Raw genomic sequence first — 27,641 nt, 5'->3', positions numbered from 1 at the left:
TGTATGTGTGTGTGTGTTTGTGTGTGTGTGGTTTTGTTTGTTTTCTAAATATATAAAGTCAGAAATAAACCCAGGTAAACCAGCCGCCTGGGCAAGGTGGTATCTGGCCCGCCCCATTCCAGCCTGAACTCCGCCCACCGCGATCCGGAAGCCCAGCGCTCAGCGGGTTGCAGGAAAAACTCGGAGCTGAACACCCGGCCGGACCCTGGCCGCTGAGCTCTGGAGCCTGCGCAGAAGGCGTCGGAGGCGCATGCTCTGTAGCGGTCTCTGCAGCCAGCATTGGCGCCCGCGCGGGCCTTTGAGCCCCACCCGCAGAGCCCCTCCCGCAAAGCCCCACCCGGGTGCGCGGGCATGGCGGCCAGCCTGTGGATGGGCGATGTGAGTGAGGGTAGTAGTCCGGGTTCTGAGGACGAGGAAGCGTCTTGGTTTCGCGAGGGAGGAAGTGTCTGAGGAGGAGGGGACTTGGGATCCCAAAAAGGGGAGACGTGTGACCGGGTTCTTTTTGGTGACACAGAAGCGGATTCCAGCATCTAAGTGAAAAAGCTGAGTCCGTGAGGCTAGGGGTCCTGGGGCCCCACCTGGGTTCGTGGGAGGGAAAGGTGGTGCTTTGGGGACATAGAATGGGAGGAATCGAAGGACTGAGGCGCGCTGTTCTAGGACCGGAGGAGTGGGGTTTCTAGGTCCAAGGGGAGGCTCCCTAAAGGGGGGCAAGCTTGAACCAAAGGAGCTGGGGTTCAGGCCGCTCAGCGGAGGCGAACCTCGCCCCTCGCTCCCCCAGCGGCGCGTAGCCAGCCCTGGGCTGACGGAGAGGGGCTCTGGAACCCGGAGTGGGAAGCCCGGCTGCCAGCCTGAGCCGCTGCGCTCTTGTTTTTACGCAGCTGGAACCCTACATGGATGAGAACTTCATCTCCAGAGCCTTTGCCACCATGGGGGAGACGGTAATGAGCGTCAAAATTATCCGAAACCGCCTCACTGGGTAAGTCTCATCTGAGGTCTCTCTTAATACATCTCGTTGCAGCTGTCATGTATGAGAATGTAAACATCGTAGTCATGGCTTCTCACTAACCCTAGTGATAGTCACTGTAACATTATAACGGCTAACATTTTGAGGTCCTAATGAGTGGAAAGATAGCATGTAGCTTAAGGGCAGGGCTTGCCAGGCGTGGTGGGTCACACCGTAATCCCAGCACTTTGGGAGGCCGAGGTCAGGAGTTTGAGACCAGCCTGGCCAACATGGTGAAACCCTGTCTCTACTAAAAATACAAAAATTAGCTGGATATGGTGGCAGGCACCTGTAATCCCAGGTACTGGGGAGGCTGAGGCATGAGAATCGCTTGAACAAGGGAGGCGGAGGTTGCAGGGAGGCGGAGGTTGCAGTGAGCCGAGATTGTGCCACTGTACTCCAGCCTGGGCAAGAAGAGGAAAACTGTCAAAAAAAAAACAAAAAACAAAAGGCAGGACTCAAGCGAGACTGGGTTTGAAAACTATGTCTACTGTATGATCTTGGGTAAGTTACTTAACTGCTCTGTCTCATTCGCTTTGAGTATAAAAATGGAAATAATAACAGCACATATCTCCTAGAGTTATGGTGAGGATTAAATGAGTTAATTCACATTCATCATTAGGACAGTGTCTGGCATATAGCATATGCTCAGTAAGTATAGTCAGATTACGATCTGCTGAGTAATAAGCACTTTACATTTATTATCTTCTTAAAACCTCAGACACTTCTGAGGTAAGTACGTACTATTATGAAGAGGCTTAATTAAGAGTTACAATAAAGCCTGGCGCGGTGGCTCACACCTGTAATCCCAGCACTTTGGGAAGCCGAGGCAGGCAGATCACCAGGTCAGGAGATCGAGACCATCCTGGCTAACACGGTGAAACCCCGTCTCTACTAAAAATACAAAAAGTTAGCCAGGCATGGTGGCAGGTGCCTATAATCCCAGCTACTTGGGAGGCTGAGTCAGGAGAATCGCTTGAACCCGGGAGGTGGAGCTTGTAGTGAACTGAGACTGCGCCACTGCACTCCAGCCTGGGTGACAGAACGAGACTCCATCTCAAAAAAAAAAAAAAATAATAGTAATAAATAACAAGTCAGGACTTGAATTTGAGTCTATCCTGAAAGCTCATGAGGGCCCTTAACTCTTATGCCATTCATTAAAAAATTGTGGAGGCCGGGCGCGGTGCCTCACACCTGTAATCCCAGCAGTTTGGGAGGCGAGGAGGGCAGATCACCTGAAGTCAGGAGTTCGAGACCAGTCTGACCAACATGGAGAAACCCCATCTCTACTAAAAATACAAAAATTAGCCGGGCGTGGTGATGCATGCCTGTAATTCCAGCTACTTGGGATGCTGAGGCAGGAGAATCGCTTGAACCTGGGAGGCGGAGGTTGCAGTGAACTGAGATCGCGCCATTGCACTGCAGTCTGGGCAATAAGAGCGAAACTCCGTCTCAAAAAAAAAAAATAATAATAGTAATAAATAACAAGTCAGGACTTGAATTTGAGTCTATCCTGAAAGCTCATGAGGGCCCTTAACTCTTATGCCATTCATTTAAAAAATTGTGGAGGCCGGGCGCGGTGCCTCACACCTGTAATCCCAGCAGTTTGGGAGGCGAGGAGGGCAGATCACCTGAAGTCAGGAGTTCGAGACCAGTCTGACCAACATGGAGAAACCCCATCTCTACTAAAAATACAAAAATTAGCCGGGCGTGGTGATGCATGCCTGTAATTCCAGCTACTTGGGATGCTGAGGCAGGAGAATCGCTTGAACCTGGGAGGCGGAGGTTGCAGTGAACTGAGATCGCGCCATTGCACTGCAGTCTGGGCAATAAGAGCGAAACTCCGTCTCAAAAAAAAAAAATTGTTTGCGGAGATACTACTATGTGCTACTGTTCTAGATTCCTGGCTGAAATAATCCAGATACAGCCCCTGCTGATGGAGTTTACTACATTCTAGTGGGGAATGAGACAATAAATAAGTAAACAAAACCAAATACACAATATTTTCAGATAGTGGTGCTCTATTGCCTCCATTTTCTTCTTTCTCTTTGAGGTCTTAGTTTTCCTTAGGGAATTATCCATTTGTTAGTGTTTATAGAGCAGCCACTCTTTTCTAGGTACTCTGCTACATGTGGCTTGCTAAAACATCAAATGGTTTAAAAGTAGAGATGAGACATTTGAAAGATACTTTGTGTATTCAGAACCCCATTACCTAGGAAAAGATTTTTCTGACTGGTAAATCATGCCCACCTAAATATTTCTCTTCTTGCTCTTCTAAGCAGAAAACCCCAGACAATCAGCTACTGGTATGAAAATTCATTTTGTAACACTTTCTTTTTTATTATTATTATTATTTTTTTTTAATTATACTTTTTAAGTTCTAGGGTACATGTGCACAACATGCAGGTTTGTTACATATGTATACTTGTGCCATGTTGGTGTGCTGCACCCATCAACTCGTCATTTACATCAGGTATAACTCCCAATTCCATCCCTCCCCCCTCCCCCTCTGTAACACTTTCTATTTTTTAAAACACTGGCATAGGCTGGGCACGGTGGCTCATACCTGTAATCCCAGCACTTTGGGAGGCTGAAGCGGGCAGATCACTTGAGGTCAGAAATTTGAGACCAGCCTGGACAACATGGTGAAATCCCGTCTCTACTAAAAGAAATACAAAAATTAGCCAGGTATGGTGACACACACCTGTAGTTCCAGCTACTTGGGAGGCTGAGGCAGGAGAATCGTTTGAACCCAAGAGGCGGAGGTTGCAGTGAGCTGAGATCGTGCCACTGCGCTCTAGCCTGGGCAACACAGGGAGACTTTGTCACAAAAATAAATAAATAAATAAAACACTGGCATAGATTCTCACATTTTAATCTTTTTTTTTTTTTTTTTTTTTTCTGAGGCGTAGTCTCGCTCTGTCGCCCAGGCTGGAGTGCAGTGGCACAATCTTGGCTCACTGCCACCTCTGCCTCCTGGGTTCAAGCCATTCTCCTGTCTGAGACTGTCCAGTAGCTGGGAATTACAAGTGCCTGCCACCACGCCCGGCTCTTTTTTTTTTGAGACGGAGTCTTGCTGTGTCACCCAGGCAGGAGTGCTGTGGTGCGATCTCAGCTCTCTGCAACCTCTGCCTCCCAGGTTCAAGTGATTCTCCTGCCTTAGCCTCCTGAGTAGCTGGGACTACAGGCGTGTGCCACCACATCCAGCTAATTTTTTGTATTTTTAGTAGAGATGGGATTTCACCGTGTTAGCCAGGATGGTCTCAATCTCCTGATCTCCGCCTGCCTCGGCCTCCCAAAGTGCTGGGATTACAGGCATGAGCCACTGCCGCCTGGCCTAATTTTTTCTATTTTTAGTGTAGATGGGGTTTACGCCATGTTGGCCAGGCTAGCCTCGAACTCCTAACCTCAGTTGATCTGTCTGCCTTGGCCTCCCAAATTGCTGAATTACAGGCATGAGCCACTGGGACCAGCCTTACTCTATTGAAATAAGATTTAGAACTCTTGTTTCTTACATGTTTGGTTTTTGTTTTTTGTTTTTTTTTACTTTGAGATGGAGTTTTGCTCTTGTCACCCAGGCTATATTATATATTAATTTTCCTTGGGTCTTTTATCCTTTTCTCTAATCTTGGTGTTTTATTTTGAGATAGTCTCCCTCTGTCACCAGGCAGGAGTGCAGTGGTGCAATCTCAGCTCACTGCAATCTTCACCTCTCGAGTTCAAGCCATTCTCCTGCCTCAGCCTCCTGAGTAGCTAGGACTACAGGCACGCGCCACCACGCCCAGCTCATTTTTGTGTTTTTAGTAGAGATGGGGTTTCACAGCATTGGCCAGGATAGTCTTGATCTGTTGACCTTGTGATCTGCCCTCCTTGGCCTCCCAAAGTGCTGGGATTACAGGCGTGAGCCACTGCGCCTGGCCAACACCCACCTAATTTTTGTCTTTTTTTTTTTTTCTTTTGAGACGAGTCTCGCTCTGTCGCCCAGGCTGGAGTGTAGTAGCAAGATTTCAGCTCACTGCAACCTCCGCCTCCCCAAATTCAAGCAGTTCTCCTGCCTCAGCCTCCCGCGTAGCTGGGATTACAGGCACGCGCCACTATGCCTGGCTAATTTTTTTTTTTTTCACCATGTTGGTCAGAACTCCTGACCTCGTGACCCACCCGCCTTGGCCTCCCAAAGTGTTGGAATTACATGCGTGAGCCACTGCGCCAGGCCTGCCTGGCTAATTCATTTATTTATTTATTTTTTGAGATGAAGTCTTGCTCTGTTGCCAGGCTGGAGTGCAGTGGCATGATCTCGGCTTACTGTAATCTCTGCCTCCGGGTTCCAGTGACTCTTGTGCCTCAGCCTCCTGAGTAGCTGGGATTACAGGCACACACCATCACACCCAGCTAATTTTTGTATTTTTTTTGTTTTTGAGACACAGTCTCGCTGTGTCACCCAGGCTAGAGTGCAGTGGTACGATCTCGGCTCACTGCAACCTCTGCCTCCCGGGTTCAAGCAATTCTCCTGCCTCAGGCTCCCAAGTAGCTGGGACTACAGCACATAGCACCATGCCTGACTACTTTTTTTTTGTATTTTTAGTAGGGATGGGGTTTCATCGTGTTGCCCAGGTTGGTCTCAAACTCCTAAACTCAGTCAATCCGCCCGCCTCCGCCTCCCAAAGTGCTGGGATTATAGGCGTGAGCCACCGAGTCTGGCCAATTTTTGTATTTTCAGTAGAGGAGGGGTTTCACCATGTTGGCCAGGATGGTCTCAATCTTCTGACCTTGTGATCTGCCCGCCTCGGCCTCCCAAAGTGCTGGGATTACAGGTGTGAGCCACTGTGCCCGGCCTGACCTTGTCTCTTAAATAAATAGTCAGACTGTCCTGAATTCAGTTCTGTACTTTGGCACATACCAGCTATGTGATTTGGTTTTCTTTTGTTTGTTTGTTTTGTTTTGTTTTTACAAGGTATCACTTTGTCGCCAAGGCTGGAGTGCAGTTGTGTGAACAAGGCTAACCACAGCCTCAACCTTCTGGGCTCAGGCAATTCTCCTGCCTCACCCATGCAAGTAGCTGGGACTACAGGTGCACTCCACCCATACCCAGCTAATTTTTGTATTTTTTGTAGAGGTGGTGTTTTCCCATCTTGCCCAGGCTCATCTTTTTATTGGTGATAGCTTTATAGGGTGATGTTAAGAAAAATTTGACATTTTTCAGTATAAATCTCTTCGGTTGTCATATTATCTTACTTATATCTCTTAGTGACTCTTTCAAAGATAGAATGCTCAGAATCTCACAGACACCCCCTGGTTAGGTACAGTCTATCGGGTTTTTTTGAGACTCTGTCTCAAAAAAAAAAAAAAGATAAAAGAAAAAATAAACATTTATCTATATTTGCTAGATAATTTCTTTTTTTTTTTTTAATTTGGAGACGGAGTCTCGCTCTGGCTGGAGTGCAGTGCAGTGGTGCGATCTGGCTCACTGCAAGCTCCGCCTCCCGGGTTCACGCCATTCTCCTGCCTTAGCCTCATGAGTAGCTGGGACTACAGGTGCCACCACCACGCCTGGCTAATTTTTTTTTTGTATTTTTCAGTACTGATGAGGTTTCACCATGTTAGCCAGGATGGTCTTGATCTCCTGACCTTGTGATCCGCCTGCCTCAGCCTTCCAAAGTGCTGAGATTACAGGCATGAGCCACCGCGCCTGCCTGATAATTTCTTTTCCTGAGCCATATGAAAGTAAATTGCAGGCTGGGAATGGTGGCTCACGCGTACAATTCCAGTGCTTTGGGAGGCCGAGGTTTGTGGATCACCTGAGGTCAGGAATTCAAGACCATCCTGGCCAACATGGTAAAACCCCATCTCTACTGAAAATCCAAAAATTAGCCAGGCATGGTGGTGGGTGCCTATAGTCCCAGCTACTCAGGAGGCTGAGGGAGGAGGATCGCCTGCACCCAGGAGATGGAGGTTGCCGTGAGCCAATGTTGTGCCCCTACACTCCAGCCTGGGCGAGAGAGCGCATTGTGTCCCTTCACTGCTAAGTATCTCCGCGATCTTGCCAGAAACTGGACATTTTCTTACGTAACCACAATGCTTATATTACACTAACAAAATTATCAGTGATTCTCTAATACCATATAATAGCAAGTCTACATTTAAATTTTTATAATTGTCCTCACAATATTTTTTTAGTGAATTATAATTCAGTCAAGGAACCTGCATTGCATTTAGTTCTTCTGAATCTCTTTTAATGTACAAAAGCCAACCTCTTTCTTTCTTCATACTGCTTAACTTTTTAAGGAGGTAAGGCTAGTTGTCTTTATAAGATGCTACATTCCGAGGCCGAGTGCGGTGTCTCACGCCTGTAATCCCAGAACTTTGGGAGGCCGAGGTGGGCGGATCACGTGAGGTCGGGAGTTCAATACCAGCCTGACCAACATGGAGAAATCCCACCTCTACTAAAAATACAAAATTAGCTGGGCGTGGTGGTGCATGCCTGTAATCCCAGCTACTCGGGAGGCTGAGGCAGAAGAATCACTTGAACCCGGGAGGTGGAGACAGGAGAATCTCTTGAACCCAGGAGTCGGATGTCACGGTGAGCCAAGATTGCGTCATTGCACTCCAGCCTGGGCAACAAGAGTGAAACTCGGTCTCAGGAAGTGAAAAAAAAAAAAAAAGATCATACTTTCTGGATTCATTTGTTTACTTGTGGTGTTTTGCATAGTCTGTCCCTAAAATTTCCTGGAAACTGGTTATTAGATCTAAAGGCTTGATGGGATTGCATAATACAATTTTGGCAAGAGTATTCACACATGATAAAATGCATAAATAAATGTTTACTAAATGAGTCTGGGGCCAGGTGCCTTGGCTCAAGCCTGTAATCCCAGCACTTTGGGAGGCTGAAGTGGGTGGATCCCCTGAGGTCAGGAGTTCAAGATCAGCCTGGCCAACATGACAAAATCCCATCTCTACTAAAAATACAAAAATTAGCCAGGCATGGTGTTGGGTACCTGTAATTTCAAGTATTCATGAGGATAATTGCTTGAACCTGAGAGGCTGAGGTTATAGTGAGCTGAGATCAAGCTGATTATCTGTCTCATAAATAAATAAATAAAGATGAATGAATCTTGGACTGGCCCAGATGGGCAATCCTTATATTCACGTTTGTAAATTAGGTCTGAGCTGGGGTATGGCAGGGAACAAAAACAGTGTTGACTCAGATTAGAAAACCGTTTCTTGGCCGGGCGCGGTGGCTCAAGCCTGTAATCCCAGCACTTTGGGAGGCCGAGACGGGTGGATCACTAGGTCAGGAGATCGAGACCACCCTGGCTAACACGGTGAAACCCCGTCTCTACTAAAAATACAAAAACTAGCCGGGCAAGGTGGCGGGCGCCTGTAGTCCCAGCTACTCGGGAGGCTGAGGCAGGAGAATGGCGTAAACCCGGGAGGCGGAGCTTGCAGTGAGCTGAGATCCGGCCACTGCACTCCAGCCTGGGCGACACAGCGAGACTCCGTCTCCAAAAAACAAACAAACAAACAAAAAAACAAACAAACAAAAAAAACCGTTTCTTTCTCCCTTTAAGGCTAAGACCCATCTTGAGCCAGTTTTTTTTTTTTTTTCAAGTCTCAAACCAGCCTGTTGCTCAGGCTGGAGCAGTGTGGCATGATCTCGGCTCACTGCTACCTCCACCTCCAGGGTTACAGCAATTCTCCTGCCTCAGCCTCCTGAGTAAACTGGGACTACAGGTATACGCCACCATGCCCAGCTAATTTGTATTTTTAGCAGAGATGGGTTTCAGCATGTTGGCCAGGCTGGTCTTGAACTCCCGACCTTGAGTGATCTGCCTGCCTCGGCCTCCCAAACTGTTGGGATTATAGGTGTGAGCCATTGCGCCTGGCCTCATCTTGAGCCATTTTATCTTTAACCATTTTCTTTCTCTGTTTGCTTTTTTTCCAGGATCCCAGCTGGCTACTGCTTTGTAGAATTCGCAGATTTGGCCACTGCTGAGAAGTGTTTGCATAAAATTAATGGGAAACCCCTTCCAGGAGCCACACCTGTAAGAACATTTAGATAATGATGATGTTGCCATTATTATTGTCATTGCTTACTACCATCTATTGAATCTCTACTGTATACTTTTTTTTTTTTTTTCTGAGACGGAGTCTCGCTCTGTCGCCCAGGCTGGAGTGCAGTGGCCGGATCTCAGCTGACTGCAAGCTCCGCCTCCCGGGTTTACGCCATTCTCCTGCCTCAGCCTCCTGAGTAGCTGAGACTACAGGCGCCCGCCACCTCGCCCGGCTAGTTTTTTGTAATTTTTAGTAGAGACGGGGTTTCACCGTGTTAGCCAGGATGGTCTCGATCTCCTGACCTCGTGATCCGCCTGTCTCGGCCTCCCAAAGTGCTGGGATTACAGGCTTGAGCCACCGTGCCCGGCCTTCTACTGTATACTTTTTTTATTTAATCCTATAACAACCCTGTACAGTAGGCATTGTTATCTTTATAGGCCCAGGAAACTGAAGCTCAGGGAATTGATATAACTTGCCCAAGGCAACACAGGTAGTAAATGGCAGAGCCAAGATTCAGACTGAAGATTGGTTGCCTCCCAAATCCATGCCTTTCCATTCTGCATTGCTGCCTCCCATAACAGAAAACTTGAAACTATAGACCTCTTGCCTGATTGAGGAACTAGGATAGGCTGGCAGCAGTAAGGACACATTTCAAGAGAGTTGCATTCTGCTCTTCCCACAGTTACTTAGCTTACAGCTGCACCAGCTGGCACACCTGGGCTCATAGAACCATGGAGCTGGCAGTGCCCTTAGCGGTCATCCGTGCAACCCCCTCATTTTATACAGGAGAAAAAGCTGAGGCTTAGAGAGGGGGAGATATTTTGGCCAAGGTAATTTATTTCAGTTTTTTTCAAATATTGTTCAACTCTTGAAACACCTTTCTCTGTTTTAGTTTCTTTGTTTTTAAACTTCCAGGCAAAACGTTTTAAACTGAACTATGCCACTTATGGGAAACAACCAGATAACAGGTAGGTATAAAGTCATGTCTAGACAGACATAAGATGTGTCACTGTGCCCATCACTGCCATATAGGAGGAGGGGAGCCGGTTTGGCTGCACTTGGTCCCCTCCTGAAGGACAACGCCCTTCTCCCTTCCTTGCTGGTGGACCTTCCTGGTGTGCTTCATGCAAGGCCCTGGCTTTTCTGTATTTGGTCCCTACCCCTGGCTTCCCACCCTGCTACTCCTCACAGTATTGAAGTTTTATTCAATAAGAATTGCCCTGTTAACCAGGTTCAGTGGCTCATACCTGTAATCCCAGCGCTTTGGGAGGCCAAAACAGGCTGATTGCCTGAGCCTGGGAGTTCAAGAATAGCCTGGGCAATGTGGCAAAACTCCGTCCCTACAAGAAAATACAAATATTAGCTGAGCATGGTGGCATGCACCTGTAGTCCCAGCTACTCAGAAGGCTGAGGCAGGAGGATCACGTGAGCCCAGAGAGGGCTACAATGATCAAGGCTACCATGAGCCATGATCGTGCCACTGCACTCCAGCCTGGGCAACAGAGTGAGAACCTGTCTCAAAAAAGAAACCCAATGAATTGACCTGTTACAGCAACATAAATTGATTGGAATTTCAGGTTGCCATTTGAAAGCATTAAAACTGTACCAAAAGCTTAAAAAACATTTAGATGCATTAACCCTATAATTCAACTTTTCAGGATTTATTCATGGATGTGTGCAAAGATTAGCCTCAGATGTGTTCATTGAAGTATTGCATATAATGACTAAAGTTGGGGAAAACCCAAATAACCTAATAGTAGGGAAGTGATTAAATTATGGTCATTAGTTAGGATGCTGTATATCCACTAACAAGTCATGTTGGAGTATACGGACATGTCAAGATGTTGGCAATATGTTGAAAGGGAAAAAAAATACTAGAAACAAAATACGATGGATCGTATTTATGAACATTTTAGAAGAAAAGCCATAAGAAAAGAAGATAAAAGTATACATATCAAAGCATTTATCGTGAGTGCCTTCAAGTGGTTGGGTTATAGCAATTTTGTTTTTCTTTGTGCTTTTGTGTATTCTTTTTTTTTTTTTGAGACAGAGTCTTGCTCTGTTGCCCAGGCTGGAGTGCAGTGGCGTGACGTCTGCTCACTGCAAGCTACACTCCCCACCCCAGGTTCATGCCATTCTCCTGCCTCAGCCTCCCAAGTAGCTGGGACCACAGGTGCCCGCCACCACGCCCAGCTAATTTTTTTTTTTTTTTTTTTTAGAGACGTAGTCTCGCTCTGTCGCCCAGGCTGGAGTGCAGTGGCGCTATCTCGGCTTACTGCAAGCTCTGCCTCCCGGGTTCACGCCATTCTCCTGCCTCACCCTCCTGAGTAACTGGGACTACAGGCTCCCGCCACCATGCCCGGCTAAATTTTTTGTATTTTTAGTAGAGACAGGGTTTCACCGTGTTAGCCAGGATGGTCTCGATCTCCTCACCTTGTGATCTGCCCACCTCAGCCTCCCAAAGTGCTGGGATTACAGACGTGAGCCATTGCGCCTGGCCTGTGCTTTCGTGTATTCTTTTTTTTTTTTTTTTGAGATGGAGTCTCACTCTGTCGCCCAGGCTAGAGTGCAGTGGCACAATCTTGGCTCACTGCAACCTCTGCCGCCCAGGTTCAAGCAATTCTCCTGCCTCAGCCTCCCGAGTAGCTGGGATTACAGGCGCCTGCCACTGTGCCCAGCTAATTTTTGTATTTTTAGTAGAGATGGGGTTTCACCATCTTGGCCAGGCTGATTTTGAACTCCTGACCTTATGATCTACCTGCCTCGGTCTCCCAAAGTGCTGGGATTACAGGCATCAGCTGCCGCGCCCGGCCTTGTGTATTCTTACTGTATAAGGAATATGTATCATACTTGAAATAAGATAATTGAAATAAGGTAATAACAAAGGTCAGCTGGACGCGGCGGTTGCACTCACGTAATACTTGAAGTCAGACAAGTTCTGTGGAGTGGGTGAGGGATTTGGGGCAGGGACTCTTTCTATAACTCTTCTGCCAGAACTGCTCTAATGAAACAAAGTAGGACCTGGTTCTGTAGACCTATCAAATGTGTTCCTTAAGGGGCCTGGGAGAGGTTTACCTGGAATATGCAAAAGAGCTCTTCAGAGCAGAGGTTTTGGTCTTTGCCTCTAAATCTTCTTGTTCTCTCTCCTCAGCCCTGAGTATTCCCTCTTTGTGGGGGACCTGACCCCAGACGTGGATGATGGCATGCTGTATGAATTCTTCGTCAAAGTCTACCCCTCCTGTCGGGGAGGCAAGGTGGTTTTGGACCAGACAGGCGTGTCTAAGTAAGGCCTTACCTGTTACTGATGCTTGACTGTGTTCGTTTCAGCATTTCTCTCCTGAGTAGAGATGTTTTAGAAAGGCCGTGCAGCACGGCGGTTAAGACCACAAGCTTTGGAGCCAAACTGCCTGGTTCAAATCCCAGTTCCAATACTGGTGAGGGAGAATGCCAGTATGGTAGAATTGAGGCTCCGTGACCCTTACAGTCCCATCTATAAAATGGAACTGATTAATAACAGCTGCTGGTAGGGTTGATGTAAGGATTAAAGGATATAATATAAATAAGTCAACATTTGAAATGCTTTATAGGTGTTTGCTGTTTTGCTTGTTATTGTTACTGAGCCTTTCAGTGTAGTTAGAAGTGTTCCACTTCAGGCTGGGCGTGGTGGCTTATGCCTGTAATCCTAACACTTTGAGAGGCTGAGGTGGGCGGATTGCATGAGCTTAGGAGTTTGAGACCAACCTGGGCAACACGGTGAAACGCCGTCTCTATTAAAATACAAAAAATGAGCCAGGTGTAGCGGTGTGTGCCTGTAGTCCCAGCTAGTTGGGAGGCTGAGGTAGGATAATTGCTTGAACCTGAAAGGCAGAGGTTACAATGAGCCAAGGTTATGCCTCTGCACTCCAGCCTGGGAAACCTGAGCAAAACTCCATCTCAAAAAAAGAAGAAAATGCTCAGCACAGTGCTAGTACAATACATATTTATTAAATGTTAGCTTGCATTGATTTACCCCCCTGCTAGAATGAGAGCTCAGGAGAGCAGGAACGTTGTCTTTCTGTGACTGCTGTATCCTGTGTCTAGCGCAGTGCCTGGCATAGAGGGCAGACTGTAAATATTTGCTGAATTTTCTTCTATTAGCTACTTTCCAGCAGGGTGTCAGGGAAGCTCCTGTTTGGGAATGTTCCCCAGGGGTGAAGGTGGCAAGGAGGGTGGTGAACTGAATGTGGGAGTTCCTGTAGATCTTGGAATCGTCTGTACTTGAATCTTGACACTATGTGGACACCCACCCGTTGATGGGACTCTCCTTTCTTCCTCTAGTTTAATGGACTCTCTCCTCAGCCTCTTTTCCTTTCTACATTCCTGCCCACCTTCTTATCTTTACTTCTTTTTCATGTGTCCATTCTTGGACTTTCATCACATTTGTGATCTAAATTGTTTATTTTTTTCATGCAGGGGTTATGGTTTTGTGAAATTCACAGATGAACTGGAGCAGAAGCGAGCCCTGACGGAGTGCCAGGGAGCAGTGGGACTGGGGTCTAAGCCTGTGCGGCTGAGCGTGGCAATCCCTAAAGCGTGAGTCCTGCAGGGAAGGTAGAGAGACTCTAGACTCCCCGCCAGACACTCCTCTTTTGTTTGCTGAGAATCAAGGCATCCATACGCTGGATGGGAGGCTGATGGGGGTTCAATTCAAGTCACAAGTACTGAATGCCTGCTGTTTGCCGGGCCGTGGGTGCTGGAGTTGAACTAGCCCCACTCCTGCAGAAACTTATAGTTGGGGATAGAGTATGATTTGGAAAGGCTGATGCATTCAGACATACTGGTGACAGCATTGGAAAAGCTGTTTGGCTGTCCATACCTGATGTCCTTGCTCTTTGCCCAGGAGTCCCACTGTTGGGAACTTATTCATAGAATTAATAATATTTGAGCAAAGGGGAAAAAATCACTTCTGGTTTTAGCCTTATTTATATTAATGAAACTGCAAGCCTCTTGTGAGTGTTCCATGCTGTGGGAATGGATAAGAATTAGTATTCCAGACACTCGGCCAGGCGCAGTGGCTCACACCTGTAACCCCAGCACTTTGGGAGGCTGAGGTGGGCAGATCACCTGAGGTCAGGAGTTCGAGACCAGCCTGGCCAACATGGCAAAACCTCATCTCTACTAAAAATACAAAAATTAGCCGGGCATGGTGGTGCAAGCCTGTAGTCCCAACGATTCAGGAGGCTGAGGCAGGAGAATCGCTTGAACCTGGCTGGCGGAGGTTGCAGTGAGCCGAGATGGCGTCAGTGCACTCTAGCCTGGGCGACAGAGCAAGACTCCGTCTCAAATAAAAAAGAAAAATATTCCAGACACTCTATAGAACATTATATACTTCACTATTATACCTGTCATGCTAGGTAGAAAATCTTTTTCCCTTAAAACTCCGAACTTTTCTCTGAGTAGGATTTTTTGTTTGTTTTTTCCCTGAGACAGGGCCTCAAAGTCACCCAGGCTGGAGATCATGGCTCACTGCAGCCTCGACCTCCCCAGGCTCAGGTGATCCTCCCATCTCAGCCCTCTGATTATCTGGTACTATAGGTGCACACCACCATGCTTGGCAAATTTTTGTATTTTTTGTAGAGATAGGGTCTTGCTTTGTTGCCCAGGCTGGTCTCAAATTCCTGGGCTCAAGTAATCTGCCCACCTTGGTCTCCCAAAGTATTGGGATTGCAGGTGTAAGCCACTGTGCCCAGCCAGATCTTTTATCCTTTAGCCAAATTAATGATTCTCAGCTGGAGTGATTTTGCCTCCCAGGGGACATTGACAACATCTGGAGACATTTTTGGTTATCACAACCAAGGATGTACTCATAATGGCACCTAGTGGGTATCGGCCAAGGATGCTGTTAAACATCCTGCAATTCATAGGACAGCCTCCCACCCCTCCATGTCAATAGATCCAGGGCTGAGAAACGCTGAACCAAACTCTACCCTAAGAGTAGTTGAATTAGCTGGGTGTGGTGGCTCACGCCTGTAATCCCAGCACTTTGGGAGGCCAAGCTGGGCGGATCATGAGGTCAGGAGATCGAGACCATCCTGGCTAACACAGTGAAACCCCATCTCTACTAAAAATGCAAAAAATTAGCTGGGTATGGTGGCAGGCACCTGTAGTCCGAGCTACCTGCTCACCCGAGCCTCCCAAAGTGCTAGGAATACAGGCGTGAGCCACTGTGTGCAGCCAAATGGCCATGTTTTTTAAAGCAATGATTTAGGGGTTCTTTATGATTTAACTGTGTTTAATACATTGAAGATCAGGCTTAGTGACTTCCCCCAAAAATGTTATTTGTTGTAAATTACTATATAAAAACATTAAATTAGCTGTGCGGTGTGCTCCTGTAGTCCCAGCTGCTCTGGTGGCTGAAGTGGGAGAATTGATTGAGCCTAGGAGTTCAAGGTCACAGTGAGCTATGATCACTCCACTGCACTCCAGCCCAAGCAACAGAGTGAGACCCTGTCTCTAAAAAAAGCAAAATAAAAGGCCAGGTGTGGTGGCTCACGCCTGTAATCCAGCACTTTGGGAGGCTGAGGCGGGCGGATCATGAGGTCAGGAGACATGGACAACATGTCTATTCCTCTCTATTCCTCAGTTTCCTCATCTGTAAAATAGGAATATTGATACACTTATTGCATATGGTTGTTTTTAGGATTAAAAGTGTTAATTGGTAGCCAGGCTCCCAGCACTTTGGGAGGCTGAGGAAGACAGATCACGAGGTCAGGAGATCGAGACCAGCCTGGCTAACGTGGTGAAACCCCATCTCTACTAAAAATATACACAAAAAAACTAGCCGGGCGTGGTGGTGGGCTCCTGTAGTCCCAGCTGCTCAGGAGGCTGAGGCAGGAGAATGGTGTGAACCCAGGAGGAGGAGCTTGCAGTGAACCGAGATCACTCCACTGCACTCTAGCCTGGGCGACAGAGTGACACTCCGTTTCAAAAATAAATAAATAAATAAATAATAAAAATAAAAGGAGCGCCGTTGCTCACGCCTGTAATCCAGCACTTTGGAAGGCTGACTTGGGTGGATCACTTGAGGCCAGGAGTTCAAGACCACCCTGACCAACATGGTGAAACCCCGTCTCTACTAAAAGTACAAAAATTAGCTGGGCCTCCCAGGATCAAGCGATTCTCCTGCCTTAGCCTTCCAAGTGTCTGGGATTACAGGCGTGAGCTACCACATCAGTCCATCATTTCTTTTCTTTTCTTTTTTTTTTTTGAAACAGTTTCACTTTTATTGCGCAGACTGGAGTCCAGTGGCACAGTCTAGGCTCAGTGCAACCTCTGTCTCCCAGGTTCAAGTGATTCTCCTGCCTCAGCCTCACAAGTAGCTGGGATTACAGGCGTGCCACCACACTCAGCTAATTTTTTGTATTTTTAGTAGAGATGGGGTTTTACCATGTTGTTCAGGCTGGTCTTGAACTCCTGACCTCAGGTGATCCACCTGCCTCCTCCTTCCAAAGTGTTGGGATTACAGGCATGAGCCACCGCGCCCAGCCCTTTTTTTTTTTAAACAGGATATCCTTTTGCCAGTCCTGATAAAGTTTGGTAAGAGAGACAAACCTATCCATTAAAACCTCCTGTATTACAAGCATGGTCCCTGGAGCCATACTCTCATATTAGCTGTGTGACTTTGGATGAATTACTTAACCTCTCTATTCCTCAGTTTCCTCATCTGTAAAATAGGAATATTGATACACTTATTGCATATGGTTGTTTTTAGGATTAAAAGTGTTAATTGGTAGCCAGGCTCCCAGCACTTTGGGAGGCTGAGGAGGACAGATCACGAGGTCAGGAGATCGAGACCAGCCTGGCTAACATGGTGAAACCCTGTCTCTACTAAAAATATAGAAAATTAGCCAGGTATGGTGGCACACACCTGTAATCCCAGCTACTCAGGAGGCTGAGGCAGGAGAATCGCTTGAACACGGGAAGCAGAGGTTGCAGTGAGCCGAGATCACGCGACTGCACTCCAGCCTGGGCAACAGAGCAAGACTCTGTCTCAAAAAAAAAAAAAAAAAAGTTAATCAGTATAAAGCACTTAAAATAGTCTCTGGCCACATAGGCAGTGTTATGGAAATGTTTGCTTACGTTTATTTTTGTTTCTGTCTTCATTTAAGGAGCCGTGTAAAGCCAGTGGAATATAGTCAGATGTACAGTTACAGCTACAACCAGTATTATCAGCAGTACCAGAACTACTATGCTCAGTGGGGCTATGACCAGAACACAGGCAGCTACAGCTACAGTTACCCCCAGTATGGCTATACGCAGAGCACCATGCAGGTAACCATGATTGACAAGACTGGTCCCCTTGGGTTGTGTTTCTCCTCTAGAAACAGGTGATTCTCTCTTTTTTTTTTTTTTTTTTTTTTTTGAGGCAGAGTCTTGCTCTGTCACCCAGGCTGGAGTGCAGTGGCCGGATCTCAGCACACTGCGAACTCCGCCTCCTGGGTTCACACCATTCTCCTGCCTCAGCCTCCCCAGTAGCTGGGACTACAGGCGCCCGCCACCTCGTCTGGCTAGTTTTTTGTATTTTTTTAGTAGAGACGGGGTTTCACTGTGTTAGCCAGGATGGTCTCGATCTCCTGACCTCATGATCCGCCCGTCTCGGCCTCCCAAAGTGCTGGGATTACAGGCTTGAGCCACCGCGCCCGGCCAGAAACAGGTGATTCTCTAAGATGGGATTGGTAAGGACAGGACACGGGCTTGGGCTTCAGAAAAATAGGGAAAGTTGAAGCAGTCCAGTTCCTCTTGTTAAAATAAGCCATTGTGGGTCGGGCATAGTGGCTTACACCTGTAATCCTAGTAGCACTTTGAGAGGCTGCAGCAGGTGGATCACCTGAGGTCAGGAGTTCAAAACCAGCCTGCCCAACATGGTGACACCCTGTCTCTACCAAAAATACAAAAATTAGCTGAGCATAGTGGCAGGGGCCCATAATCCCAGCTACTCAGGAGGCGGAGGCAGGAGAATCATTAGCCACTGGGATGCAGATGTTGCAGTCAGCCAAGATCACACCACTGCACTGCACTCCAGTCTGGGCGACAGAGCTAGACTCCACCTCAAAAAAATAAAAATAAAATAAAATAAATAAGCCATTGTGGTCCTGGACCAGGATTTCACCATCCCCCTAACCCACATCTCTGGTCTCTTGCAGACATATGAAGAAGTTGGAGATGATGCATTGGAAGGTAAGGGTTCATGCGTTCCTTACTCTGTCAGCCATTATCAGGTGACTGCTCTGGCTGGCACTGTGCTCTCAGCTAGAGGGAAGTCAAGATAAATTCTGCTCTGGAAGAACTTACATTCTGGTTAGAGAGCCAGATGAATATGTAATTATGGTAAGATGTGTCGAGTGTTACCTAGAGGTGTGAGTGTAGATCCCAGAGAGCCTGGGACAGGCAGCTCCAGGAGAGCCCATCACCCCCTTGACATGTGGCATTCTATCCTGGTACTATGTGGGCTTCTAACGATAATGTTATTACCTTTTTTTTTTCTTTTTTTTGAGATGGAGTTTCGCTCTTGTTGCCCAGGCTGGAGTGCAATGGCGCGATCTCAGCCCACCGCAACCTCCACCTCCCAGGTTCAAGCGATTCTCCTGCCTCAGCCTCCTAAGTAGCTGGGATTACTGGCATGCACCACCATGCCTGGCTAATTTTTTTGTAGTTTTAGTAGAGATGGAGTTTCTCCATGTTGGCTTGGCCAGTCTCAAACTCTCGACCTTAGGTGATCCGCTCACCTCAGCCTCCCAAAGTGCTGGGATTGCAAGCGTAAGCCACTGCACCTGGCCGATAATACTGTTACCTTTTATTTATTTGACTGTTTGTAAAACTCTTTTATTCTTTTATTTTTTTTTTTCTGTTTTTTAGTATATTTTAAATGACATATTTTCCTGATTTTTAAGTCATAGTTAGCATGGAAAATTTGGAAAATATAGTAAAGTATAATGAAATTGAAAATCTCCTCATATCCTGCAACATAGTAATAGCCATTATTAATTTTTTCTTTCTTTATTTTTTTTTAAGACAGAGTCTTGCTCTGTCACCCAGGCTGGAGTGCAGTGGCGCGATCTTGGCTCACTGCAACCTCTGCCTCCCGGGTTCAGGTGATTCTCCTGCCTCAGCCTTCCAAGGAGCTGGGATTTCAGTCGTATGCCACCATGCCCAGCTAATTTTTTTTTTTTTTTTTTGAGACGGAGTCTCACTCTGTCGCCCAGGCTGGAGTGCAGTGGCCGGATCTCAGCTCACTGCAAGCTCCGCCTCCCGGGTTTACGCCATTCTCTCGCCTCAGCCTCCCGAGTAGCTGGGACTACAGGCGCCCGCCATCTCGCCCGGCTAATGTTTTGTATTTTTTTTTTTAGTAGAGACGGGGTTTCACAGTGTTAGCCAGGGTGGTCTCGATCTCCTGACCTCGTGATCCGCCCGTCTCGGCCTCCCAAAGTGCTGGGATTACAGGCTTGAGCCACCGCGCCCGGCCTGCCCAGCTAATTTTTGTATTCTTAGTAGAGACAGAGTTTCACCATCTTGGCCAGGCTGGTCTCAAACTCTTGACCTTGTGATCTGCCTGCCTCGGCCTCCCAAAGTGCTGGGATTACAGGCATGAGCCACTGCCCCCAGCCCATTATTAATTTTTTTTTTTTTTTTTTTTTGAGTTGGGGTCTTCGCACTGTCACCCAGGCTGGAGTGTAGTGGCGCAATCTCAACTCACTGCAAGCTCCGCCTCCTGGGTTCACACCATTCTCCTGCCTCAGCCTCCCAAGTAGGTGGGACTACAGGCGCCCGCCACCACGCCCAGATAATATTTTGTATTTTTAGTAGAGACGGGGTTTCACTGTGTTAAGCCAGGATGGTCTCGAACTCCTGACCTCGTGATCCACCCATCTCGGCCTCCCAAAGTGTTGGGATTACAGGCGTTAGCCACTGCACCCAGCCCTATTAATTTTTTAATTAAAAATATTTAGGCCCAGGCCGGGTGCAATGGCTCACACCTGTAATCCCAGCACTTTGGGAGGCCGAGGTGGGCGGATCACGAGGTCAGGAGATCGAGACCATCCTATCTAACCCTAAACGTCTCTACTAAAAATAAAAAAAATTAACCAGGCGTGGTGGTGGGTGCCTGTAGTCCCAGCTACTTGGGAGGCTGAGGCAGGAGAATGGCGTGAATCCAGGAGGTGGAGCTTACAGTGAGCCGAGATCGCACCACTGCACTCCAGCCTGGGTGACAGAGTGAGACTCCATCTCAGAAAAAAATTTAGGCCTTTTGCGGTGGCTCACCCCTGTAATCCCAGCACTTTGGGAGGTCAAGGAGGGTGGATCATGAGGTCAAGAGATCGAGATCATCCTGGCCAACATGGTGAAACCCCATCTCTACTAAAAATACAAAAATTGCCAGGCACGGTGGCTCACCCCTGTACTCCCAGCACTTTGGGAAGCTGCAGCAGGCAGATCACCTAAGGTCAGGAGTTCTAGACCAGCCTGGCCAACATGGTGAAATTCTGTCCCTACTAAAAGTACAAAAATTAGCCAGCCGTGCCGGGCACGGTGGCTCAAGCCTGTAATCCCAGCACTTTGGGAGGCTGAGACGGGCGGATTACGAGGTCAGGAGATCGAGACCATCCTGGCTAACACCGTGAAACCTCGTCTCTACTAAAAAAAAATACAAAAAACTAGCCGGGTGAGGTGGCGGGCGCCTGTAGTCCCAGCTGCTTGGGAGGCTGAGGCAGGAGAATGGCGTAAACCCGGGAGGCGGAGCTTGCAGTGAGCTGAGATCCGGCCACTGCACTCCAGCCTGGGCGACAGAACGAGACTCTGTCTCAAAAAAAAGAGAGACTCCGTCTCAAAAAAAAAAAAGAAAAAAAAAAAAATTAGCCAGCCGTGGTGTTGCGCACCTATAATCCCAGCTCCTCGGGAGGCTGATGCAGAAGAATTGCTTGAACCCGTGAGGTGGAAGTTGCAGTGAGTCGAGATCGTACCACTGTACTCCAGCCTAGGCGATAGAGCAAGACTCCGTCTCAAAATATATATATATACACACACACACACACATACACACACAAAAATTAGCTGGGCGTGGTGGTGCATGCACAGCTGTAGTCCCAGCTACTCAGGAGGCTGAGGCAGGGGAATTGCTTGAACCCAGGAGGCGGAGGTTGCAGTGAGCTGAGATGGTGTTACTGCACTCCAGCCTGGTGACAGAGCGAGACTCCATCTCTACAAAAAAAAAAAATTTATTGGGCCAAGTACAGTGGCTCATGCCTATAATTCCAGCACTTTGGGAAGTTGAAGTGGGCAAATCACCTGAAGTCAGGAGTTTGAGACCACCCTGGCTAACACTGTGAAACCCAGTCTCTATTAAGAATACAAAATTAGCCAGGCATGGCCGGGCAATGTGGCTCACGCCTGTAATCCCACCGTTTTGGGAGGCCAAGGTGGGTGGATCACAAGGTCAGGAGATCGAGACCATCCTGGCTAACACGGTGAAACCCCATCTCTACTAAAAATACATAAAATTAGCCTGGCATGATGGCGGGTGCCTATAGTCCCAGCTACTCAGGAGGCTGAGGCAGGAGAATGGCATGAACCTGGGAGGCTGAGCTTGCTTTGAGCAGAGATCGTGCCACCGCACTCCAGCCTGGGCAACAAAGTGAGACTCTGTCTGAAAAAAAAAAAAAATTAGCCAGGCATGGTGGCTTATGCCTGTAATTCCAGCTCCTTGGGAGGATGAAGCAGGAGACTCGCTTGAACCCGGGAGGTGGGGGTTTCAGTGAGCCACGAATGCTCCATTGCACTCCAGCCTGGGTGACAAGAGTGAAACTCTGTCTCAAAACAAACAAACAAAAAAAATTGTTTACTGGCTAGGCACAGTGGCTAAAGCCTGTAAGGTCTTTGGAATGCCAAAGTGGGTCGGAGGATGGCTTAAGCCTAGAACTTTGAGACCAGCCTGGGCAACATAGCGAGATCCCATCTCTTTTTTGGGGGGAGACAGAGTCTTGCTCTGTCACCCAGGCTGGAGTACAGTGGTACAGTCTCCAATCTCAGCTCACTGCAACCTCCACCTCCCAGGTTGAAGTGATTCTCCTGCCTCAGTCTCCTGAGTAGCTGGGATTACAGGCATGCACCACCACACCTGTCTAATTTTTGTATTTTTAGTAGAGATGGGGTTTCAACATGTTGGCCAGGCTGGTCTTGAACTCCTGACCTCAGGTGATCCTCCTGCCTCCCAAATTGCTTTGATTACAGGCATGAGCCACCTGCCCAGCCAAGTATTTATAATTTTCGCTGAGTTTCACAGAAGAAAAAGGAAAGTAAAACTGAAAGCCAAGCATGGTGGCACACGCCTGTGGTTCCAGCTACTTGGGGGAGGCTGAGGCAGGAGGATTGCTTGAGCCCAGGAGGTTGAGGCTTCAGTGAGCTGTAATTACAGTTGTGCCCCACCATGCCTGGCTATTTTTTTCTATTTTTTTGTAGAGGCAGGGTTTCACCATGTTGCCCAGGCTGGTCTTGAACTCCTGATTTCAAGTGATCTGCCCACCTCGGCCTTCCAAAGTGCTGGGATTATAGGCATGGGCCACTGCGCCTAGTTAAAAGTTTTTTTGAGGTACAAAAAGACTCAAAGTTTGAAATCTATTTTGAGGATTATTCTTCAAGAGAAAGTTATAGGGAAAATGTTTTCTGTCAAGAAAATGTTCGTTAAAGGAAACAGGTCCCTTTTAGTCCGTGAACAAGCTTGTCTAGTTCTAAAGCACTTTCTTGTGTCCTCTCATGTGATGCCAACTGTAGTGACCTTGTGGGGTGGGCTGGGAAGGACATAGGAGCTCCACTTCACAGATGGGGAACTAGTGGCCCGGAAAGCCCAAGTGATCTGCTGAGGGACAGTCCGGTCTTTTTATACTCAAGTCTCTAGTTGTTTGCCCCTGGGAGACACTGCCTTCTTTCTAGAGATAAGTAGCCTCATTATAATATCCATATATAAGTCCTTAGAATTTTCCAATCTCTTTTTCATCCTTTTTTTTTTCTTTTTCTTGAGATGCAGTCTCGCTGTGTCACCAGGCTGGAGAGTAGTGGCATAATCTCGACCCACTGCAACCTCCACCTCACAGGTTCAGGTGATTCCCCTGCCTCATCCTCCTGAATTGCTGGGACTACAGGTGCGTGCCACCACGCCCAACTAATTTTTGTATTTTTTTTTTTTTGAGGCGGAGTCTCGCTCTGTCGCCCAGACTGGAGTGCAGTGGCGCAACCTCGGCTCACTGCAAGCTCCGCCTCCCGGGTTCACGCCATTCTCCTGCCTCAGCCTCCCGAGTAGCTGGGACTACAGGCGCCCGCCACCTCGCCCGGCTAGTTTTTTGTATTTTTAGTAGAGACGGGGTTTCACCATGTTAGCCAGGATGGTCTCGATCTCCTGACCTCGTGATCCGCCCGTCTCGGCCTCCCAAAGTGCTGGGATTACAGGCTTGAGCCACCGCGCCCGGCCAATTTTTGTATTTTTAGTAGAGACGGGGTTTCACCATGTTGGCCAGGATGGTCTCGATCTTTTGACCTTGTGATCCACCCACCTCTGCCTCCCAGTGCTGGGATTACAGGTGTGAACCATCGTGCCAGACCCTTTTTTTTTTTTTTTTTTGAGACAGAGTTTTGTCCTTGTTGCCCAGGCTGGAGTGCAATGGCACAATCTCAGCTCGCTGCAATCTCTGCCTCCTGGGTTCAAGAAATTCTCTTGCCTCAGCCTCCCAAGTAGCTGGGATTATAGGCGTGTGCCACCATGCCCAGGTAATTTTGTATTTTTAGTAGAGACAGAGTTTCACCATGTTGGTCAGGCTGGTCTTGAACTCCTGACCTCAAGTGATCCACCCGCCTCGGCCTCCCAAAGTACTGGGATTACAGGCATGAGCCACCATGCCTGGCCTATATAGCCAATGTATTTTATGCCATGCACTGCTACCTCTCAGCTATCAGGATGGATACATGCCATTCCAGTTCCCATTAGACAGAAAATAATACTGAGTCAAAAACAGTTATCAGTAATAGTAGCTAATAGATATTGAGGCTTTATGTGCAAGTCACTGTTCTAAGTACTTCACATATATTGTCATTTAATCTTCAGAACAATCTAGAAGTAAATACCACAGTTATCCTGGTCTTGTAGACTAGAAAGCTGACATAAAGAAGTTAGTTCTTACTCAAGATCAACATAGCTTTGGGAATCTGAGGCAGGAGGATCTCTTGAGCCCCAGAGTTCGAGACCAGCCTGGGCAACACAGTGAGACCCCATCTCTACAAAAAGTACAAAAAATTACCTGGCATGGTAGCACACACCTGTAGTCCCAGCTATTCAGGAGGCTGAGGTGGCAGGATCCCTTGAGCCCCGGGAGTTGAGAGGTTGAGACTGCAGTGAGCAGTGTTTACAAGGCTGCACATGCCTGGGCGACAGAGCAACGCTGCATCCCCCCAAAAATACAAAAACAAAAAGCTCAACATAGTTGCAGAGTGCAACATAGCAGCAGGAAGTGGAGGGGCGCTTAGAATCTCTGCAGTCCACTCTCTCCCTGGACTTTATGCTCTACCACTGCATTATTAAAGACTCCCATTGAACCTAATAACTGCCCGGTCAGGAGGGCACAGACTGGATTGTTACCCTTCTTCATCTACCCCTTGGCTTCAATAGGCTGTCTTCCAGGCTCTGTCTTCAGAGTGAGGCAGAATGCTTTCTTGTTTGTGTACCCATCGACTTGAGCCACACACAAATGCCTGCCCTTGACTAAGCCCTTCACTGATCTGTTCCCGTAAGCTGTTACCTGCACTGAGTGTAGTCACCAGGCGGGAGATGGTCTGCCTTTTTACAGTTGCTGTCTGGAGCCTCTATAAATGCTTGGAGCTTAAATCTTAAACGATTTTTTTTTTTTGAGACGGAGTCTGACTCTTGTTGCCCAGGCTGGAGTGCAGTGGTGCGATGTCAGCTCACTGCAACCTCCACCTCCTGGGTTCAAGCGATTCTTCTGCCTCAGCCTCCCGAGTAGCTGGCATGCGCCACCATGCCAATTTTCTATTTCTATTTTTCTAACCCCATAAAGATGGGGTTTCTATGTTGGTCAGGCTGGTCTTGAACTTCCGACCTCAGGTGGTCCGCCCACCTTGGCCTCCCAAAGTGCTAGGATTACAGGCATGAGCCACAGTGCCCAGCTCAACCTCCTAGGTTTAAGTGATCCTCCTGCCTCAGCCTCCCTAGTAGCTGGCACTAGAGACAGAGGTCACCATGCCCAGCTAATTTTTTCTTTTTTTTTTGAGATGGAGTATTTTGTTTTTGTTTTTGAGACAGCATCTTGCTCTGTCTCCCAGGCTGGAGTGCAATGGCATGATCTCAGCTCACTGCAACCTCTGCCTCTTGGGTTCAAGCAATTCTTCTGCCTCAGCCTCCCAAGTAGCTGGGACTACAGGTGCCTGCCACCACGCCCAGCTAATTTTTATATTTTTAATAGAGACGGGGTTTCACCATGTTGGCCAGGATGGCCTCGATCTCTTGACCTTGTGATCCGCCTGCCTCGGCCTCCCAAAGTGCTGGGATTACAGGCGTGAGCCATTGTGCCCGGCCGAGATGATGATGCTCTGGACTTGATAACTTTGATCAGACCTTCTAAACCCATATTTGAAGTGAGGAGCAGACTTCTAGAATATCTAGGATACATGATGGCTAGAGACACACGTGTAGCTTTTAATAGATGTAGGCTGGCCGGGCGCGGTGGCTTAAGCCTGTAATCCCAGCACTTTGGGAGGCCGAGACGGGCGGATCACGAGGTCAGGAGATCGAGACCATCCTGGCTAACACGGTGAAACCCCGTCTCTACTAAAAAAAAAAATACAAAAACTAGCCGGGCGAGGTGGCGGGCGCCTGTAGTCCCAGCTCCTCGGGAGGCTGAGGCAGGAGAATGGCGTAAACCCGGGAGGCGGAGCTTGCAGTGAGCTGAGATCCGGCCACTGCACTCCAGTCCGGGCGACAGAGCGAGACTCCGCCTCAAAAAAAAAAATAGATGTAGGCTAACAGCTGCCATTTTTCCATCCTCTAAATATGTTATCCTATTTTCATTTTCCCCAGAACCCTGCAAGGCAGTGGTTTCACTTCCTAAAAGAAACTGGCAGGACAGGGCCCTTACCATAGATCAGAGTTCTGGGAGAAGGGAACTGAACCATATCCCTTGCAGCTGTCCCTAGACTTCCCTGACCCCATCCTTGCTTTCTTTCCAGACCCCATGCCACAGCTGGATGTGACTGAGGCCAACAAAGAGTTCATGGAACAGAGTGAGGAGCTGTATGACGCTCTGATGGACTGTCACTGGCAGCCCCTGGACACAGTGTCTTCAGAGATCCCTGCCATGATGTAGCCAGGCCAAAGGACTAGCCAGGCTGCACTATGTGAGGGAGATTAGAGACTCCTTTAAAAAAAAAAAAAGAAATGTGAAACCTTTTTGGAAATATGATTTGTAAGATTTTAATGACTGTTTCTGGAGATCATGAGTATTTCTACAACACTGCTGCATTCATTTGACCGTTTGAGTTTGAAGACCACGGGAACAACTTTTAAACAAAGTTCAAATTGCTTTCCTTCACAGGAATCCTTTGTCCAGGCAGTTATCCACTCCTGGACACAGGACAGTTTGGGGTTACCCAAAACTGGGATGAGCAGCTTGGGATGATCCACACACTAAAGGCTGGGTTACGGGTTTCTCAGTTATGTAAATCAAGTTTCTCAGGTATGTAAATCAAGGCTCTCTGGAGTATTTATAGTACCTGCTGTTCTAACTTTAGAGTCTGGCAGCTAGGTAGGGCACTGTAAGCAGGGGCAGAGCATACCCCTAGGAGGTAGGATGTGGTGGGGTGATAGAGCAGGCCAGTTGACTTAAGAATGCTCACAGGGCCGGGCGCGGTGGCTCAAGCCTGTAATCCCAGCACTTTGGGAGGCCGAGACGCGCGGATCACGAGGTCAGGAGATCGAGACCATCCTGGCTAACACAGTGAAACCCCGTCTCTACTAAAGTCTCTACTAAAAATACAAAAACTAGCCGGGCGAGGTGGCGGGGGCCTGTAGTCCCAGCTACTCGGGAGGCTGAGGCAGGAGAATGGCGTAAACCCGGGAGGCGGAGCTTGCAGTGAGCTGAGATCCGGCCACTGCACTCCAGTCCCGGCGACAGAGCGAGACTCCGCCTCAAAAAAAAAAAAAAAAAAAAATGCTCACAAGTCCGGCGCGGTGGCTCAAGCCTGTAATCCCAGCACTTTGGGTGGCCGAGGCGGGCGGATCACAAGGTCAGGAGATCGAGACCATCCTGGCTAACACAGTGAAACCCCGTCTCTACTAAAGTCTCTACTAAAAATACAAAAACTAGCCGGGCGAGGTGGCGGGTGACTGTAGTCCCAGCTACTTGGGAGGCTGAGGCAGGAGAATGGCGTGAACCCAGGAGGCGGAGCTTGCAGTGAGCTGAGATCTGGCCAGTGCACTCCAGCTTGCGTGACAGAGCCAGACTCCGTCTCAAAAAAAAAAAAAGAATGCTCACAAGAATGGGTCTCATCTTATTTT

General features: G+C 48.0%; 1 protein-coding gene across 2 annotated transcripts; it reads left to right on the top strand.

Moving 5' to 3' along the window:
- Positions 1 to 146: 146 nt before the first annotated feature.
- TRNAU1AP (tRNA selenocysteine 1 associated protein 1) lies at positions 147 to 26,598 on the top strand. 2 transcript variants are annotated; one of them, XM_033227489.1, is made up of 9 exons: positions 150 to 378; positions 879 to 976; positions 8,943 to 9,042; positions 9,968 to 10,020; positions 12,204 to 12,335; positions 13,505 to 13,624; positions 17,200 to 17,362; positions 18,235 to 18,268; positions 26,315 to 26,598. In XM_033227489.1, exons 1-9 carry the CDS (start codon positions 352 to 354, stop codon positions 26,449 to 26,451), a joined length of 864 nt encoding a protein of 287 aa, XP_033083380.1. In that variant the 5' UTR covers positions 150 to 351; the 3' UTR covers positions 26,452 to 26,598. The 2 variants fall into 2 exon arrangements, with proteins under 2 accessions (XP_033083381.1, XP_033083380.1); XM_033227490.1 differs by lacking the exons at positions 18,235 to 18,268; positions 26,315 to 26,598 and adding an exon at positions 17,745 to 17,929 and having other exon boundaries at positions 147 to 378; positions 17,200 to 17,418.
- The last annotated feature ends 1,043 nt before the right edge of the window (positions 26,599 to 27,641 follow it).

The sequence above is a fragment of the Trachypithecus francoisi genome, unplaced genomic scaffold (assembly GCF_009764315.1).
Source record: "Trachypithecus francoisi isolate TF-2019V2 unplaced genomic scaffold, Tfra_2.0 Lachesis_group12, whole genome shotgun sequence".
NCBI lineage: Eukaryota > Metazoa > Chordata > Mammalia > Primates > Cercopithecidae > Trachypithecus > Trachypithecus francoisi.
This window is presented reverse-complemented; position numbering and strand designations above follow the sequence as displayed.

What these genes read in the sequence shown, in the direction of transcription:
- TRNAU1AP (XM_033227489.1), top strand. Translation starts at nt 352, where the DNA reads ATGGCGGCCAGCCTGTGGATGGGCGAT. An exon ending in ATCCGAAACCGCCTCACTGG is followed by an intron (nt 977 to 8,942) that starts GTAAGTCTCATC and finishes CTTTTTTTCCAG; the next exon opens with GATCCCAGCTGGCTACTGCT. An exon ending in GACCAGACAGGCGTGTCTAA is followed by an intron (nt 12,336 to 13,504) that starts GTAAGGCCTTAC and finishes TTTTTCATGCAG; the next exon opens with GGGTTATGGTTTTGTGAAAT.